At 53.7% G+C, this 19,504-nt stretch overlaps 2 protein-coding genes across 2 annotated transcripts in view; one reads left to right on the top strand and one right to left on the bottom strand.

The window, feature by feature from the left end:
• FAM110A (family with sequence similarity 110 member A) overlaps window positions 1-4,225 on the bottom strand; it is a 125,266-nt gene extending 121,041 nt beyond the window's left edge. Inside the window, exon 1 of the mRNA XM_042980713.1 lies at window positions 4,048-4,225. The gene's annotated coding sequence lies outside the window, so the exon portion shown is untranslated. The remainder of the gene's footprint in view (window positions 1-4,047) is intronic.
• A 6,322-nt stretch (window positions 4,226-10,547) lies between these two features.
• Window positions 10,548-16,656, top strand: SRXN1 (sulfiredoxin 1). The gene is made up of 2 exons (XM_007073657.2): window positions 10,548-10,769; window positions 14,415-16,656. Exons 1-2 carry the CDS (start codon window positions 10,548-10,550, stop codon window positions 14,616-14,618), a joined length of 426 nt encoding a protein of 141 aa, XP_007073719.2. The 3' UTR covers window positions 14,619-16,656.
• Window positions 16,657-19,504: the final 2,848 nt, after the last annotated feature.

Below are 19,504 nucleotides of genomic sequence, written 5' to 3'. Positions count from 1 at the left end.
GGGGCCCTTCTCTAGGGAGGGCTTCTCAGCTCCAGGCCTACCTGGGAAGGGAGGCAGCAGGGATGGGGGGAGGGAGAGGGGTCGCAGAAGCAATTACGGAGGGTGTTGACCCTGTAAATAGGAACTTCTGACAGCAATAATTTTCCATGCATGCTAAGCCTTTTGGCCATATTTTGTATGAGCGCTTGGCGCTCCCCCTCCCTCCTCCTCCCCCATCTCGCACCCCAGACCCCCCTCCCTTCCTCACCTCCAGCAGTATTACTTGTAACGCAATTCAGGGATATTAAAGGGACTTTGGCCACTCACCAGCGCCTCTAGACCTTGTGATTGGGGGTGGGGCGTGGGCAGAGGAGGCATCTGAGAGGCAGCTGGATTTTTTTCTCTTTTTACATTTTTTTGTTACATATTCATCTTGTTTCATATTAATCTTGTTTATTGCAGCTGCATCTTTTCCACTCCATTTCCCTCCCCTTAGCGTGACCACCGTGTAGCTGCCGCCAGGGGTCACACACTCCAGAGGTCCTTTGGCATCCACAAGGTCCCAAGCATCCTCAGTCCTAAATACTCCTCAACAACTGGGGTCGAACACTCAAAAGATTTCAAGAGCCCGATCAATAGCATGAATGAAGCAGGTTGCTTTGATACATTAGGGAATACTGGAGCCTGTAAACTCACAGGAAAGACTGTGTCTCACCTTAAAGAATTGCAATCGAGTTAACTCTACCTGCCAAACAAATACAACTGTGAGCCAGAGCCAGATTTCTCTCTTGATAGCCGGTTTACAACCCCTTTATGGTTCCCCACTTCATCCCCTGCTGCTTTGGCCAGGGCAGGGTGGGGGAGGTTCTGGCCAGCCCTACTGATCACACCTGGGCAAGTACATGCATGCAGAAAGGTGGAACTTTGGCTCAGCAGGCAAAGTTACCCCAAGACAGTGAGCTGCCCCCAGGGCCAGTCAACTGTCATCAAGGGTGTTCAGGAATGTGTTGAACAGCCCATCCCTCCCCCTTGCCAGCTGCCTTGGTGAGCTTTCAAACTACAAACGTGTCCTCACCTTACCGAAAACTTCCCTGGGGACCACAACACCATGCCACCTAACGCGAACCCCCAACGTGGACTCACTGAGAGGCAAGGCCATGTGCTTTGAGGGCTGGATGCCAGGCTGCAGGCTGGAACTCAGTCTCCCCTGGGGCCAGCTTTTGGGGTCCCTCCTTTTGTGGGCAGTACACTCAACTTTTATTACTGGTGCCTGTCTGCCTTTCCCTTCACATACCTCTGGACAAGTGGCTATAATCTGAGCAATGTGCTACATGTCTCCAGCAATGACAGCAGTTTGGGGATCCCCCCCCCCAACACACACACACAAAATCTCCAAAGGGGCTTTGAGGGGCCCAGGCACCTGTTGCCTTCCCTAACCAGCCACACATAGTCCTCTGTGACTGCATACTGCTTCTTTCTTTTTTAAATATTTATTTTTGAGAGAGACAGAGCACAAGCGGGGGAGGGGCAGAGCGAGAGGGAAACAACAGAATCCAAAGCAGGCCCCAGGCTCTGAGCTGTCAGCACAGAGCCTGATGTCAGGCTCCAACCCACAGGACTGTGAGCTCATGACCTGAGCCGAAATCAGACACTCAACTGACTGAGCCCCCCAGGAGCCCCCACACTGCTTCTAACCTGGGGTTGTGTCAGTTACATTTATTTCAGACCCAGGGAATAGAACCCACGCTAGACCCACATTTTACAAACATCTCATTCCCTGTATTAAATCCCCCTGAAGCAGAAAGTGGTTAACACAGGGAATTGCTGCTGACAGAACTGTTGGAAGGACCAAAGGGGAAGAGCCTTCAGCTGGACCCCCTAGAACATCTCCACAGAACCGGCCCACCAGGGGAGCAGCCACTTCCTCCAAAACCAGACAGGGATATCAGCAGTCTCACTGGAACTACTGAGTTCAAGAACACAGCACTATCGGTGTGACCCAAGGGCCAGGGGGCCGCTGCCACTGCCTTTAAAACGGTCTCCTGTCGGGGCGCCTGGGTGGCACAGTCGGTTAAGCGTCTGACTTCAGCCAGGTCATGATCTCACGGTCCGTGAGTTCGAGCCCTGCGTCAGACTCTGGGCTGATGGCTCGGAGCCTGGGGCCTGTTTCCGATTCTGTGTCTCCCTCTCTCTCTGTCCCTCCCCCGTTCATGCTCTGTCTCTCTCTGTCCCAAAAATAAATAAACGTTTAAAAAATAAAAAAATAAAATAAAAAAATAATAAAACGGTCTCCTGTCTCCCACTGTGCTGGTGTCCCAACACTGGAACACTGTCACAGAAAACTTTGGGCCTCCATGACCATCTCGCCAGCAGCAAGAGACAAGGCAATAAGAAAATGGCCCCTGCCCACCTCTGCCATCCGAACTCCGCAGCGGGGCATCTAACTGGCGGAACCTAATTCACTGTCATTATCCTGGCTGCAAGGAAGTCTGAGAATGTAGTTTTTAACTCTCTAGCATGCAATACAGAAGGCGCCCCAGAGGGAGATGGGAATCGATGCTGATTCCCACTATCTAGATCCCGTCCTTCCCTCCTTGACTGGCAGCCATGCAATTTGGGACCTGGCCATCAGCTTAAGGGGTGGTCCTGACCGGATGAAAAGTAATCTCACCCCCTAGGGGCTGATAAATGGAGAGGTGACTCAGTTCTGGCCAGTGAAACTTATGGAGAGGCTCGCTGGAAGCTTTCAGGAAAGTCCGCTTCTCCCTCTCCTTTAAGAGAAAGGAAGCCAGGGGCCCCTGGGTGGCTCAGTCGGTTAAGCATCCGACTTCGGCTCAGGTCATGATCTCGCGGTCCGTGAGTTCGAGCCCCACATCAGGCTCTGTGCTGACAGCTCAGAGCCTGTTGCAGATTCTGTGTCTCCCTCTCTCTCTGACCCTCCCCCGTTCATGCTGTCTCTCCCTGTCTCAAAAATAAATTAAAAAAAAAAAAAAAGAGAGAGAAAGGAAGCCAAGTCTCTCTTCTCCCTGGACATGAACGAGGAAGCTTATCATCTCGTGACCTTGAAGGGAACCAGCCTTAGCATGAAGCCCACCCCCTGGATGGCAAAGCGGAGAGACGAAAAAAAGCCCATATCCCTGATGACACCAGGGAGTGCTGACAAAACGTCCCTGAAGCCCGCTCAGGATGCTGCCTCTGGACTTCGCAGTTTGTGACGGGAGTGTCTTTATTGTTGAAGTCCGTCAGCTCAGGCTTGCCCCGCTGTAGCCCTCAGCGCCTCAACTGGCAGAACAATCCATTCTGCTTTTCACAGTCCTCTCAGAGGAAGACCTCCGGGGCTCAGCTCTCCGGTCCTCCATCTAGCAACTTTGCAGGCGCTCGTATCCGCACCCAAGGAAGGAAACTCATTTCCTGTTCCTTCTTGTAAGGTTTGTGTTCCTCAGCGTTCTCTCCTAGGCTCTCCTCCTCTCACTGTACCCTCGGGGGGGAAAATGAGCTCATGACACCCATGGCCTCAGTTTCCACCCACAAGCAGATGTGCACATTCACATTTTCAATTCCAACCTCCTCTCTAAGCTGCAAACCCGTATCTGCCTGCAGGCCACCTCCACTCCCAATATCCCAACAGCACGCAGACCAGCCCAAGTCGGAGGCTGCGGTGTGGTTCTCCTCCAGGGTTCCCCACCTCCGTGGATGGCGCCAGCACCCATCCCATCTTGCAGCGAAAAGACCCAGAAGTCCCCTCTCCCACCTCTGTCTCCCCTGCCCTAGCATCTAATCTGTCACCAGCTTCCTCTCAATTTTCTCCATCCCCACCCTAGTCCACAGCTACCATCAACTCTTACCTGGACAATGGGACCAGCCTTCTCACTGGCCTCCCTGGATCCATTCTGCCTCCCCCACCTCCCTTCCTCTCCTCACAGCAGCCATAGGGTTCTTTTCAAAAATGAGGGATCTTTACTGATCATGTCACTACCACTCCCCCCACTTCTCTACTTAAAACACTTCAACGACATCCTGGGCGGGGGAGTGGAACGCGCTTAGGGTGACTTCTGAAGCCTTCCTTACCTGGCCTGGCTCTTCCAGTCATTCTAGCTGAATCTTCAACCATGTGGCCAGCTGCCTCGCTGCAGCAGTTTTGCTCTCTCCTGCCACAGGGCCTTTGCATAAGCGGTTCTCGCCACCAGTGACATACTCTATCTGAACTGCTGTCACTGCCACCCTCAGGAGTTAAGCCCCTTTTCATCCTTCATCTCCCAGCTGCATTGTCACTTCCTCAGGGGCCACATGCTCTTCATTTAGAGCACTTACCATCAGTACACTTTTCCGTTAATCAGTGTGATTATTTGGTCATTATCTGTCTCCTCCACCAGACTATAAACTTCACGAGACTGAGAATGAAGTGTCTTTTTTGCTCATCATAAAATCCCCTAGGTCTAGCACAATGCCTAGCCGATAGCAGATGAACGACCAGTAATTATTTTTTAATGAACTACATACATTTAAGTCATAATCAATAAAGGCAGCTTATGCTTTAAAAAAAAAAAAAAAAGTCTCTGTCCCTCATGGTCATGGCTGATTGGTTCAAATGTGGGCATCTGGCTAGAATTTGGAAATTTCCTCTCTTTGCCTCTCTGAGTCATAAGACCTGCTAGCTACTTACCATTATCCCTTCTCGCTTTCCTTAGTAAGAGAACTCCAGTTTTAGCTGAGCACATTGCCACGCTGAATGCAGACTACATATCCCAGCTGCCCTTGCGGCCAGGGGTGGCCGTGAGACCACGTTCTGACCAAGCACATGCAAGGGAACGGATTATACGGAAGTTCCGAGACAGCCCCCTAAAAAGGAGGGGGTCATGACCTTTTGCCTTTCCACTTCTCTACCTCCTTCCAGGCTGACACTTGAACATCAATCTTTTTTTTTTTTTTTCAACGTTTTTTATTTATTTTTGGGACAGAGAGAGACAGAGCATGAACGGGGGAGGGGCAGAGAGAGAGGGAGACACAGAATCGGAAACAGGCTCCAGGCTCCGAGCCATCAGCCCAGAGCCTGACGCGGGGCTCGAACTCACGGACCGCGAGATCGTGACCTGGCTGAAGTCGGACGCTTAACCAACTGCGCCACCCAGGCGCCCCTGAACATCAATCTTAATCCAGAAGGGCAATCTGAGAATAAAAGCCCTACTCTAAAAAGATGGAGTGGACAGATAGAAAGGGTCTGTGCCCCTAGTGGCCATGGGGCCACCAACCCAGCCCCAGATTTCCTATTTCCAGACTCTTTTCCATGAAAGGTTACACTTTTAGTGTTTTAAACCTCTCTCGTCTAAACCTTCTCTTATCAAAAGGTGGAGGTAATCCCTCTGTCCAGCGAGAGACAGAGAAAACATCTCCGAACCCACTTTTCTCTGAGGCCCGGCTTCACCCCACAGTCAAGGGAGCCAAGTGTCCCCATTTCCATTAAGCTAATTCACACTGGCTTTCATCACTTGCAAACAAGAATCTTGGCTAACACACTGAGACTAGTCTGGGAGTGCAAAAGCACGGAGAGACCTTCAAGATCTATTATTAATTTAAAATGTAATCAAACAGCTCATATTTATTGAGCACTTACAGTATGTTGGGCACTGTTCTAAGGACTTTGCCCACGTCCTCTCTCTTCATTCTTCCAACAGCCTTACAAATTAGGTGACATGATTATGGCCATTTTGCAGGTTAGGAAACTGAGGCACAGACAGGGGACTGACTGGCCCAAGGTCACACATCGAGTAAGAGATGTGTAGTTTTAACCCAGGCAACAGGAAGAACTATTGGGGATGACCTATGAAATTGCCCCTTTGCCCTAGTTTTGTGCCCCTCCCCCCACCAGTAGCAGAGCCTGAGATTCAAGTGCAGGCAGTGTCTTTGGGAGGTGATCCTAGGAACCCAGGGTGGGAGGGTGGGGGGTGGGCAAGAGGAATAAGACAGAGAGTGTGTTAGTGAGGTCACTGCTACAACAACAGGGCTGGGTACTGCTGGTGTCTGCAAAGGGTCTGGAAAGTTCCAAATGGTCTGGAACACCTCTCACAATGTGCCCACCCATGACAATGGAAGGCTGGCTTTTGCCCCCCGGCTCCTGTCCCCAGCAGTGAACACCCTAACATCTCTGGCATGTGCTGGTGAATGAGCAAAGCTCCCGCAGGGATGGAACATGTAGACGACACAGGGAGCGTGGGCTGGGAAGCTGGCAGTGCTGGGTGAGTCCCGGCTTGCACAGAGCTTCCCCCCACAACTTCAGCTGAAATCCAAGGTGGGCCAAGAGCCCCTGACACTGACACTCAGGCCTTCACTTCCTCCCTTCCTCAGCAACAAACCTCACATCTGTCCAGACATCCACCCATCCCTGAGCCCCCCTGAGTGGCTCAAAGGAGGCTGACCTCAGGGGTGTGGCTGACTGGTCTCCTCTGGGCCAGTCCCGGTCACCCCAGTGGGTGACAGGCTCCAACACCCATGCTTAAGCAGCTCCCACATGGCATGTCTCTGGGGAACATTATTAATCCTGACTCAAGCCAGCCGAAACAGACCCAAGAGAAGGGCTTTAACCCCATCATCGCTGAGGGAGGTTTCTCTCTCTTCTGGACGTGAACTGCTATGGACTGAGTGTGCGTTCCCCCCCCCCCCCCCGAAGTTCATATGTGGAAGCCTGATCTTCAATGCGATGGCATGTGGAGGTGGGGTTTGGGGGCAGGCAGAGCCCTCATGAATGTGATGTGTGCCCTTGAGGGCAGAGGCTCAGAGAGCTCCCTCGCCCAGAACACAGCAAGAAGACAGCAGTCTGTGAACTGGGAAGGGGTTCACCCCTCCTCGATCTCAGACTTCCAGCTCCCAGCACTGTGGGAAATGAGCATTTATTGCTGTAGCCACCCAGTCTACGGTATTTTGGAATAATAGCTAAGTGAGAGCTGAGCTAAGACATAAGTGAAGAAGGAGCCTGTCCCCACGGGCACCAGCAGTCATTTTGTGACTATGAGAAGCGGTTAAGTGTGAAACTGTCCCAAGCCCCCAAGGAGATGCCCCGCAGGCACCGAAGCTGCAGGAGACAGAAGCCAACTTCCTGCCTAAAATAACAGGAAACTCAAGGGTTGCTACGAACGACAAAGAGAAGACGGAGAGGAAAACAAGGGAGAGACAATGAGACCAAAGCAACATGGCAGGATCCTGTACATAGAAATGGACAAGCGCATTTCGGGGGGGGGGGGGGGGATCTAAAATGCAATGTTCCTCTTATGGCACCAAAATCCTTTCATCTTCCCAAACATTCAGGAAAGTCCTCTGCATACCCAAACGCCTGGTGTATGAGACCAGAAATGGCAGAAATTTCCCATCTTCAGGCCACCCTCAACCAGGGAGGGACAGGAGTCAGTGAGCATATACTCAGCCCCCTGTCCCTCAGAGGGACAGTTCTGATGCACGATGCAGGACACTTCAGAGAGTCCCTAGCAGGAGTGAGCCCTAGTTGCCCACCCAGTTAACCCGCTCATCAGCATATACCCTTTATTGGCATTTCTCCCTTCCCCACTACTTCCTGGCATCGCCTCCTACAGTAGATGTGTGTTCCAAAGATGGCCACAACAACACCTCCCACCCACAAGCTCTTTTAGAACCTTCCTATTCCTTCCATCAAGAGACAGTCTCTGTCCCCTTCCCTTCCCTTGAGCCGGGGTAGAGGGAGGACACTTGTGACAGCTCCTGCAAATAGAACACTGCAGGAAGAATGCTACATGACTTCCAAGACTAGATTGGAAAAGGCCATGAAGTTTCTGCCAGGTTCTCTTAGGACACTCCCTGTTAGAAGCCAGCTATGAGGAAGCCCAGGCCCCATGGAGAGGCCCCATGGAGGTGTTCCGGCTGACAGGCAATACCGTCCAACAGATGTGTAAATGAAGTCGCCTCCAGATGATTCCAGCCGGAGCCATCAAGTCACTCCCCGCTGTTGAGTCACCTGGCTGATGGCCCAGACGTTGTAGAGAAGAGACAAGCAGTCCCCACCATGCCCCGTCTGAGGACTTGACCCACAGAATCTGCGAGGATAGCAAAGTGGTGATTTTATGCCGCTGAATTTTGGAGCGGTTTGTTCTGCAGCGGTAGTAACTAGAACATTTCCCAAATAGACTACCTGTGCCCAGGCCTTGTCCCAGCGTCTACTTTTGGGAGAATCCAAAATGAAACACAAAGGTACTGTGTAGAGGCCAGCTCTCCGACTTCCGCCAATGAAGCTACGCCAATCGTGGCCATTGGGCATGGGCATGCGATACAACTCTTGCCAAAACGATAGGGGGAAAAGGCTCCTGGGCAGGGAAGACCAGTAAGGAATGGTTAGTAAAGCTTTCTTCACTCTCAAAAAGAAGCAACGAGGGACGTCCTAAGTTCTACCTTTGTTGTGTAGTGATGTGAGCGCTTTCAGCTACAGGAGCCTTCTGAGGACCGCAAGGGGCAAGTCAAGGATTAAAACCTAGGACCCAGAGGACGAAAACCGAAGAACCTGCTGCCCACAGTGGCCACACGGGGCCAATGCAGCGGACGCTTAGGCGAATTCTCACAATCCACACTCGTGACAGCTTTGGGCGACAGGCCGTTCACGACTTCAGGCCCGTCAGTAACCAGCCCAGGCGGCAGCCTCCCCTCCCCACAGGACGCACCGTCTCTGGTTTTCTCCAGGCAAGAGGGTGACTCTGCATTTCCCCCGTGCAGAGGCCAACCAGGGGGAGGAGGAGGAAAATCAAACCAGATAGGCCTGTCTGTCGGTCGCCAGGTCTGAGACCCGCCCCGCCTCCTTGCTTGAGCTCAGGCTGCGACTGCGGCTGTGGAATGTCCTTCCTGCCTGCCTTTTCTTCAGCACTTTGCAGGCGCCAAGTACCTTTCTAAACACTTAGTGTGTTACTCTCATCTACTCTCCTGGCGAGCCAGAGAAGAAACTGAGGCAAGAGAAGGGGAGCTACCCTCCCCCACACACGCCACGTCACACAGTTTACCAGGTGGCAGAGCCACGATTCAAATGTGACCTCAGAGCCTACACCCTAAACTGTCACCTGCTTCTTCCCTCTCCCTCTCCAAGACCAAGCCCTTTTCCAGTCGGAATGCCTCGGCCACAGGGACCCTCTCCTGATGCTCTCAGTCAAATATGGCCTCCCCTTCAGCGCTCTGGGTGTTCACGATCGAACCAGTCACTTTCCTTGGTTACTGCTGTGTAAACACTGACTTACCCCCCACGCTGCCCTCCATTGGCCATTATCTCTAAGTGTTCCCACGATTTCCTCACAACCATTTTAAAAGAAGAGAACGCTGAGACTCAGAGAGGTTAAGCAACTTGCCTGAGACCACACAGCTAGGTAGTGACCAAATGGGGATCCAAACCCAAGCATATCTGGGCCAAAGTCCTAAGGTTGCCATAGATGGCTGATCAACACCTGGAATTTAAACCAGGAGCCTCTGCCTACCTCCCCCTGGCCTCGGAAAACACTGGGTGCTGAACCCGGACCAGAGGGGAGAGAGGACTTCGCAGGGGAGAGAGTGGGGCTGGCACTCAGCATATCTGGACCCAAGCCATCACCACCACCCCCTGCAGCCTCGTGTCCACATCCATAAACAGGTGTCGGTGGCCCTGTAAGTGGCCCCGGGGCTGCAGGCTCCGATGACTTTCGTTTCCAGCTGCCCTACCTTGGAAAAGCAGTGCAATAATTCTGGCCCCAACGCCTACATCGTAGTGGTGCAGCGAGGATGCGATGAGACAGTCCGCGTGTCTGGGGCAGTGCCCACACATTGTCAGCAGCATTCCAGAAGGCTCCTTGTGACAGTTACTTTGGCTGCACAGAGGCAGCCAGCAGTGAAGCACAAAATGCAATCTGGAGGGGCAGCCTGGAGCTGAACCCGGGCTCGGCCACGTTAACTGGCTCCACGACCTTGGGCAAATCATTTAAAGCTCGCCGCGCCTCAGTCTACTTATCTGTAGAAGGGGGATAATGGCCACACCTATCTGGCGGGGTTGTTTGGAGGCTTAAATAAGTTAATACACACGCAAAGCGTGCAGAAGAGTGTCTGCCGGCGCCAGCTTTCGTCCTTTGGCTCCTGTCGGTATTAGTATCACCTCCCTGGCCATTCCGGCAAAGGCTCCCAGGGGGCCGGGGCAGCCGCGCACTGCGGCGTTTTGCCGACTCATCCTGGCTCCGCAGGTCCGGCCGCCCCCTCGTCCCCGCCCCCGCCCGCCACGAGCCTGAGTCACCCCGGCCGGCGCGTCAGCCGCGCCCCTCCCGCCGCCCCGCGACCTGCAGACTCACCCTGAGTCAGCCCGCCCGGGCGCTTCCACTCCGGGACGCGGCGCGGCGGAGGGGAGGCTGCGGGGCGCCCCCCGGCGGACAGCCCGAGGGCCGCGCGGGCCGCCGCGCGCCGGGAGCGGGGAGCGCGGGGCCGGACCACTGAGGGGCGGGGAGGCACGCTCTCGCCCCGGCGCCCGCCCCCGCCGCCCGCGCGGAGTGGTACGGCCCGGCCGGGGTTAAAGCCCGCGGGAGGCTGCGCGGCGGGCGGGCGGCGGCGCGATGGGGCTGCGAGCCGGAGGAGCGCTGGGCAGGGCGGGGGCCGGGGCCGGGGTCGGCCGGGGGGGCCCTGGGGGCCCCGGGCCGAGCGGCGGCGCGCAGGGCGGCAGCATCCACTCGGGCTGCATCGCCGCGGTGCACAACGTCCCTTTGCGCGTGCTTATCCGGCCACTGCCGTCCGTGCTGGACCCGGCTAAGGTGCAGAGCCTCGTGGACGCGATCCGGGTGAGGCCCCTGGGAGGCAGGCCGGCCGGCGGGAGGGTTCCGCAGGAGGGAGGTCGCCCCGGACGCGAGACGGGACCGGTTCCGGGCGCCGCCGGAGCTCAGCATTTGCTGTGTGACCTTGAGCAAGGGGCTGGGCCTCTCTGGGCCTCTGTTTCCTCACTCGGGCCAGCAGGAGATTGGACCAGATAACTAAAATAACGATCGCTGAGTCTATTTATAAAGATAGCACTTGCAGCCCCCGGGAGCTGTTTCTAGTGCTGTATCTAGTCAGGTGGATACTGTTCCTCTTTTATGGACGAGGAAACTGAGGCACCGGAGGATTTTTTTTTTTTTTTAAGTAACTTGTCCAAGGTCAAGCGCTTTGAAAGTGGCACAGACTGACCCCGATGCCCCGCAGCATAGCCACCACACTCGCTGGAGTGAAGCCGTGCCGTCACGTTTGGCTGTCACAGTCGGTGGCTCTGGACATGTCATGTCTGCTGGGTGGGCCTTGTTTAAACTGGAACTGGGAGAGGACAGGGATCAGCCCCAGCATTGAGGGAGGGTGCTCAAGAATGGGGACAGGATCCCGGCAGGAACTTTGGGGGAGGGAGGGAAGAGTTGTGTCAGGTTAGGCCTGCATGGCATAGGTCATCTTACCCCATCGTACCCTTGCCAGGTGACCTTGTGAGACCCCAAGGCCCCACCAGACACCTCCACAGCTCCTCACAATGGTGTTCAGACCTAGAGTTTGCACTACTGTTCCTTCTACCAGGAGCTGCTTCCCCCCAGATAGCCACAAAACCTGCCCCCTCTCTTGGTTCAGGCCTCAGCACCCCTTTCTCCACCCTGGCTAACAGAGCCCTGGCTTTCAAGTTCTCCCCTTATAAACCGAAGTATTTCTCCATAACGCACTTCTGTGCACCTAACTTATACATTTGTTTGTTTTATCGTCTGCCTTCCCCACCTCATGCACAGAAGCAGGGGCTTTGTCATATCTTGGCTGTTTCCTCACCAGTAGCATGGTGCCTGGCCGTTCGCGAAGGATCTAGCCATGTATGTGCTCTCCCACCCTGGGGCCTTTGCACGGGCTTTGATCCCTGCCAGAACTCGTCCATTTCTACTGTTTCTAATTCCTTCTTGCTCTCTAGGTCCCAGTGTTCAGTGTCTTCCCCGATGCCCCCTACTGGGTTAGTGGCCTCCTGTGGGCCCCCAGACACCTGCGTGCCCACCAGCATAGCTCTGATCCCACTGGGTTTTTATGGCCTGTTTAGACACCTGGCTTCCATGCTAGAAGCATATGCTCTGTGAGGGCAAGAACCAAGCCTGTCTTTGCTAACCACATGTATTCCTTTTCTTTGGCAACTGTAACACATTACCAGGAACTTAGTGGCTTAAAACAATACTAACCACATGTATTCCTTTTCTATGGCAACTGTAACAGATTACCAGGAACTTAGTGGCTTGAAACAATACAAATGTATTATTTCATAGTTCTGTAGTTTAAAAGTCCAAAATGGGGGGAGGGAGGGGGCTCCTGGGTGGTTCAGTTGGTTAAGCGGCTGGTTGGTTTGGGCTCAGGTCATGACCTCCTGGTTTGTGAGTTTGAGCTCCACGTCGGGCTCCACCCTGACAGTGTGGAGCCTGCTTGGAATCTTCTTTCACTCTCCCTCTGTCTCTGCTCCTCTCCCATTCTGTCTTTCTCTCTCTCTCTCTCTCTCTCCCCCTCCCTCCCTCCCTCCAGATAAATAAATAAACTTTAAAAATAGTAAAAAATATATAAAAGTCCAAAATGGGTCTCGCTGGGCTAAAATCAAGGTGGCAGCAAGGCTGTATTCCTTCTGGAGGCTCTCAGGGAAAATCCCTCTCCTTGCCTTTCCCAGCTTCTAGAGGCCACCCACATCCTTTGGCTCATGGCTTCTTTCCACCATCTTCAAAGCCAGCACCATCAGACCTCCTCTTTTGCCTTTCTCTTCCACTCTCAAGGACGCCAGTGATTACATTCGGCCCATCTGGATAACCCAGAATAATCTCTCCATCTCAGGATCCTTAACTGCATTCCATGCGTAAAGCCCCTTTTGCCTTGTAAGGTAACATGTTCACAGGCTCCAGGAATTAGGACATGGACGTCTCGGGGGACTGTGATTCTGCCCACCCACCATCACACCTCCAGCACCTGGCCCATCCAGCACACTGCCCCTCATTAGTGCCCCACTGCCAGGCAGACTGTGCTCTATGCCTCACATGCACCAGCTCTGTGACTGTTCATCTGCAGCCCTATAGAGGGCCCACTCCCATTTTACAGATGAGGAATGATGCTCCAAGGGGCAAGGCTACTTGCTCTGGGTCCGCTAGCTGCTCAGGGGAGACTCTGAAATTCAAACTCAGGTTTTTTTGGGGTTCCAGAGTCCCAACCTGGAACCCCTGGGCATTACTGCTTACAAATCATTTGTGGAATAAAGGTATCAATAAATCTGTCAAATAAGCATAAAAAAAAGAACCCATGGGCGCTGTCTAATGTGGTCTCCCCACTGTGCCCCGTCCTTCGACCCCACCCCAGGCTCTCCCTACTCACAGGACCACTGCTCTGCACTGGCTGCTCGGGGCCCTAACAGAAAGTCAACTAAGGTTCTCTTCTTTCTCTTCTCCTTACATCACCCCGTGCATCTCAGATCTGCCCCCATGTCCCAAACCTGTCCTCCTCTCCCTGTCCAGCATCTTTCGCTGGACGCCTGCTAAGGCCTCACCTCCGTCTCGCCTGCTCTTGACTTTGCCCACCCCGCCGAGCCTGCTCTCTCATGACAGCTTCCTAGAATGGTCATCAAATCACATCACCCTCCGCTGTTTAAAACGCTCCAGGGCCTACCCACTGCTCTTAGAAACAAACCTGCCCAGTCTGGCTCCCGCTGACCTTTCTGACCTGTTGTACCCTTGACCTCGTGTCCACTCTGATCACACTGGCCTCCTTGCCCGTGCCTCCAACACAGTGAACTTGTTCTGGCCTTTTGCATTTGCTGTTCCCTCTAAAACGTCCCTATTTGATAGATGGGACAGCTGAGGCACAGACGTTAGTTGTCCAAGATCACATAGCAGTTAAGTAGCAGAGCTGAGATTTGAGCCTGGGCCTAGGCAGTCGGGCCCTGATTCTAAACTATTGCACCTGTCTCTCTTCCCAAGCTGGCTCCTCTGTGTTCGATGTCTGCTCCCTTGTCACCTCAGAGAGGCCCCGTGGCCACCCACGACCTGTGTCACCGTCCTCCTAGCAATCCATCACGCCAACACTCACTTTTCCCTTCCATCCGCCCCACGGGACTGGAGCCCCATGAAGGCAGGGGCCGTGTCCATCCCATTCTGGCTGTACCTTATTCCCAGAGTCTAGAACAGGGCCCAACAGATCGCGTGTCTGTGGCATAATAATAAACACAAGTGTTTAACAACCTGGTCTCTAGCAGGGGGGAAAGCCCTGACTCGTGGCACCGGCTCGTTTCCCTGATGTAAACCACCGTGGCTGATTTTCAAGCTATCGAGCAGCTCCCCAAATTGCCGAGTATTTAACAGTTGGCTCTCACCATCCAGCGTGAGCACCCTGTAGGAGCTCGACAGCGTCTCCTCTGCAAACCACCAAGTGCTGTGCCGTGTTCACTGACCCTGTACCCTCTTCTCCAGGAGGATCCCGACAGCGTCCCCCCTATCGACGTCCTCTGGATCAAAGGGGCCCAGGGTGGCGACTATTTCTACTCCTTTGGCGGCTGCCATCGCTACGCAGCCTATCGGCAGCTGCAGCGAGAGACGATCCCCGCCAAGCTCGTCCAGTCCACCCTCTCGGACCTCAGGGTGTACCTGGGCGCTTCCACGCCAGACTTACAATAGCAGCCGCCGTGGCCTCTGCCAGCCCTGCGAAGGTCCCAGAAGACACACTTGGCCTCCAGCGGGCTGGGCCATGCAGAAAGCGTACAGGGGTGCCTCTCCGTGCCTGAGGGGGAGGTCTGACTCTGAGCACCTGTTCCACTCGCTGCAAGGCCTTGGACTCCTTCCTGAACAGCGTGGGAGCCCCAGATCCCGCTGCTGTGAAAATGGGGTCCTATCTTTGACCTCGAGGTATTTTTGAGAGAATGGGATGGAAAAGAAGATGGGTTTGGAGAGCTACAGACTCCTGGCTCCAGAGTCCCAAGGACAAGGATCCTTCTGCATTGTTGTCTGTGTAGTTCCCAGTATGCGGGATACATTCGGCTGCGAGTAGACGAAAGCCTAGGCTGCAGTGGTTTCAACAAAGAGAGGTTCGTCCACAGAGCATGAATTCTGGAGACAGGCGGTATGGGTGCAGGACCCCAGAGAAGGTAGAGCTCACCTCTCTGTGATTCCTTTTGGCCTCTCCCTTATTGCTTGTTACTTCATGGTCCAAGATGGCAGCTGTACCTCCAGGAATCATGGCTGCATTCGAAGAAGAAAGGTGCGGGGGAGGAGGAAGGGCCAAGCCCACTCTCAACTTCTATCATAAAGTCAAACCTTTTTCGGAGGCCTATTTCCTGTTCTATCCCCCTGCATCTTTCCGTTAGGTCTCCTTGGCCCAAACCGGCTACCATTCCCACCCCTGGCTGCAAAGAAAGTTTAGATGGCAGGGAACAGAACTGTCATATTGAGGAGACCCTTCGTATCCCATCTCCTGGGACTGGCGCACTGTTTCCTGAAATATAGTTGGAATCCCATTACCAAGAGAGAAATGAGGAGTTGTGTATCAGTTAGTCTTTGCCATGTAACAAACTATCCCCAAACTTGACAGCTAAAAGCACATCATTCATTTGCCTGTAGTTCTGTGGGTTTGCAGGTTAGGCTGGGCACATGTGGACAGTTCTGGTCTTGCCCAGGGTCACTCCTGAGGCTGCATGCAGTCAGCTGTTAACCTTGGATGGGGCTGGATGGTCTAAGATAGCCCTATTCACTTGTCGGGCATTTGTCAGGCTGTTGCCTGGTTGACTTAGTCCTCCCCCATGTGGTCTCTCCAGCAGGTCAGCTCAGGCTTATTTAGATGGCGTCAGAGTGCCAAGAGAGTGAGTGAAGCTAGAAGGCTTCTTGGGTTCTAGGCCCAGAATTGGTAAGACGTCACTTCTGCAAAGTTCTTTTGGTCAGAGCAAATCATACGACTGGCCTGGATTCGAGGAGTGGCAAAACAGACTACATCTCTTACTGGGAGAAACTGCAAAGAATTGGTAGCATTTTTCATGAGTCACAAATGGCTGTGCGTGGGCAAATAACTGTTTCTTTCTGTACGGGGCCTTGATCTGCCCAAGCCAGGGTTAATTACCAACACATTGTCCCGGCCCCTCAATCTAGGGGAAGAAGCAACGGGGCAGGGGTGGACCTCTCCCAGGGCTGGGCTTGCTCTAATAGAGGCATCTCAGGGTCTGAGATGGCTGTTGGAGGTAGGCCAGGTGGGACATTCCAAAGGGACTTCTGAAAATAAGAGTCCTGGGTGAAAGGAAGAGGGGCAGGAAGGGTGCAGAGTGAGGCAGGCTTTGCTCTCATCGCCCTTCTGGGGTGACCTGAGGTCACCAGGTGTTTTCCAGTCTCAGTGTCCCCAGCTCAGTAACAAAGATAACTGCTCTCCCACCCATTCTCCATCCCAGGGAAAGATGACTGAGGTGACCAGCTGAAACTGAAAATGAATGTAGTCCTAAATGGAGTGTGACAATCCTAGAACAAAAAAAGGACAGTGGTGGGAAAATTGGAGCTCTGAACAAGGTCTGGATTTTACTCAATAATAACCTACCAATGTCAGTCTCTTAGTTTTGACAAATGTACATGGAAAATGGAAGGTGATGGGGGAGGGGAGGCCGGGTACAGAGTATATAGGAACTCTTTGCTATCTTTGCAACTTTTATGTAAACCAAAAAACATTCCCAAATAAAAGCTTGTTTAATGAAAACGAGGGGGTATAGTTACTTTGGACCGCCGGCTTAGGTTCTCAAACAGGTTTTCTAAAACACGGATCGCTGGGCCCCACCCCCAGAGTTTCTGACTTGGTAGGTCTGGAGTGGGACCAGCGGATTTGCTTTTCTAACAAATTCCCAGGTGCTGCTGCTGCTGCCATTCGGGGACCTCAGGCTGAGACCACTGATCTAGACTGAGTCAGTTCTCTTCAAATATGGTGACAACCCCCCCCCCCCCCTCCACACACGTTGGGCTGGGTCCCGGAGCCCGTGTTACGGGATCAGCTTGTACCCTCATTCATCAGGTGACACGGGGCAAGCCCTTCCTTGGGGACTTTTTCCAAGCTGTCAAACGGACTGCCTACCCCTGAGGTTTGTACCAAGGGTCAGGAAGCTGAGGGCACGTTTTGTAAACTGCGGTCATGAGGTGCCCCTGGCTCATGTGAGTAACCACCTCCTGACCCGCAAGTGGGTCTAAGGTACCAGAATGGTTGCCCCTTCCTGAGAAGGCTTTCCCTTCCTGCAGATAGGACCCAAGCAGGCAGCTTGGTCTAAACATTGCTAGACGCTGGGAGGGCGGTGAGGAACCGACTTGGAACGGAATTGGGATTGTTCATTGTCCGAGAAGGGGAGCAGGGTTTTGAAACTGGCTGGTTGGTAGCTCTCAGTGGAGGCTGAGAGCTGCGTTTTTCTCCTGCGCCAGCAGGTGGCGCTGCTTTCTGGCCTGCCGGAGCAGGGCGGGGCCTCTAGCCTCCGGAGCGAGGGCTGTGGGAAGAGGGTGGAGGGAGGGGCCGGGCTGTGAGGGCGGGACATCAGCTGCCCAGAGTTTCAGGTTCTGTTTACCCCGTCCGCTCCTGCTCTGTGGTCTTACACACACCGTGGCCTCTCCTCTAGTCTACACTGGGGGTGCTGAGCCACATGGTCTGAAGCTCAGCAAAGAAGGCACCTCCTGCAAGAAGCTTCCGGATCCTCCAGGCTGAGCCACATTCCTCTACTGGGCTCCCCCGTCTAACGGTGGGTCCCCTCCCCAGACAAACCACTGCTCCCCAGGAACTTGCGTCCAGTGAACGTGTGTAGGGACCCCATCTGCCCCTCGCTGCCCGGAACCTACCCCTTTCACCATGGAAGATTTAAAATGGTTTTTAATTTCACAAGTTTATGTGCCTATTTTTAAACATTAAGGTATTGAAATGCTAAATGATGAAAAATTAAAATATAAGAGGCAAGCGGAAGCCCACGCGAGTCCTAGTCCCCGCGCTCTCTTTGTCTCCCATCTTCTGGGACAGTTACCGTCACCAATTTAGCATATACCCTCTCCAGGCCTTTTTTCTGACTTTGTGATAATGTAGTATGTAACGTGTAAGTAAAGCGTGCTTTTCTTTTTTTACATCATTTTGCAGATGGCATTTCTCACCCACCCCCCCCCCCGCGCTGTGCCAGGCCATTCACCCCATTAATCGTCTTTGCTCTTCTCCAGAGTCTCCCTCAGAGGGGCCTCCCCTGACCATTCTGTCTAAAACAGTCCCCCTCCCCCACCATTCTATCACCTGACTCCGCTTTATTTTCTTTGTGGCATTTATCACACTCCCTGAAATGCTCTTCTGTGTCTGTTTGTGTCTGTCTCACCTGCTAGAAAACATTCTCCAAGCAAGACTTGATCTCTTATCCCTGCAGACCCACTGCCCAAAACAGTGTCTGATGCGTAGTAAGTGTTCACCAAGTGTTTGGTGGATGAATATATTGGGTTTAGGTCTAGCTCATTCTTTTAATTGCTCTGTGGCATTCCACGGTCTGAATACACCATTTACCAGTCATGTTCCTGTGGATGGACGTTTGAGCTTTCCAGTTTTTTTGCTGCTACGAACATCTCCCGCTGTCACTGTGCTCTCTCAACTGTCCCCCCCCCGGGGGGAGGGACTGCCTAGCTGATCCCTAGCTCAATTTCTAACTTCTAAGGTCCTAGCAGATTGCTCCCCGGAGTGGCCATTCCAAATGCCTTATCCTCCAGCAGAGTTTGGGGGGCTGCTTTCCTTCCCTGCACTCCAACCAGTGCTTAACCTTTTGTGGGTCGTAAAGAGTTGAGAATCCAAAAAAAAAAAACCAAAAAAAAAAAAAAAAAAAAAACCCATGAGCCCTTTCTCCAGAAACACTAATATTTTGGGCAATTTCTGGGGCTCCTTGGACTTGATGGCCTCATCCCCCAGGGGACCCTGTACTGAAAGTTTAGAAGTCTGATTGTCCCGTTGTGTGGATGGGAACACTGAGGCACACACGGATGGGGGTGTGAGTGAATGAACACATGGGATGTCGTTTGGGGCGATAGAGAAAAGTGTTCAGACCCAATCTGCCTCCAGTCAGAAAAAGGGAGTGGGGGTGGGGAGGTTCCAGCCCTGCTCTACCCTGGACCAGAGGCGCTGGGGGATGGGCACCGGGGCTCCCTGGATTCGAGTCTAGGCAGCCCCACCTGTTAGCCCCGGACAAAAGGCAGGCCCGTCTGGCCTCCAGGGTCAAAGTGGGGAAACTGGGCAGAGGCCCTGACTCCGCTGGGCCAGAGGAAGACGCCAGGCCTCCCATGCACATGCGTCTTCGCCACCACATTTGCTTGCTTGCGACTCTGCGCCTGGGGTGCGTTCCCCACTCTAGCACTCCCACGGAGCGGGAAGGCAGGAAGGGCTCATCACAGGAAGGCCGTCGGCGGCGGAATCAGGGCTCCCACACTTGACGCGGTAGTCCCGCAGGCGGACAGGGCAGCGCGATCTTCCCTGCTGGATAGCTGGGTAAACTGAGGCCGCGGCGGCGCGGCGGCCGCCCCAGGGCATCCGGCGAGCG

Source organism: Panthera tigris, chromosome A3 (assembly GCF_018350195.1).
Source record: "Panthera tigris isolate Pti1 chromosome A3, P.tigris_Pti1_mat1.1, whole genome shotgun sequence".
NCBI classification, from domain to species: domain Eukaryota; kingdom Metazoa; phylum Chordata; class Mammalia; order Carnivora; family Felidae; genus Panthera; species Panthera tigris.
Note: the sequence above shows the minus strand (reverse complement) of the source record. Positions and strands in the feature narration are given on the sequence as shown.

Coding starts and splice junctions, on each gene's coding strand:
- SRXN1 (XM_007073657.2), top strand. CDS start 10,548: ATGGGGCTGCGAGCCGGAGGAGCGCTGGGCAGGGCGGGGGCCGGGGCC. Junction 10,770..14,414: donor GCCTCGTGGACGCGATCCGG/GTGAGGCCCCTG, acceptor CCTCTTCTCCAG/GAGGATCCCGACAGCGTCCC.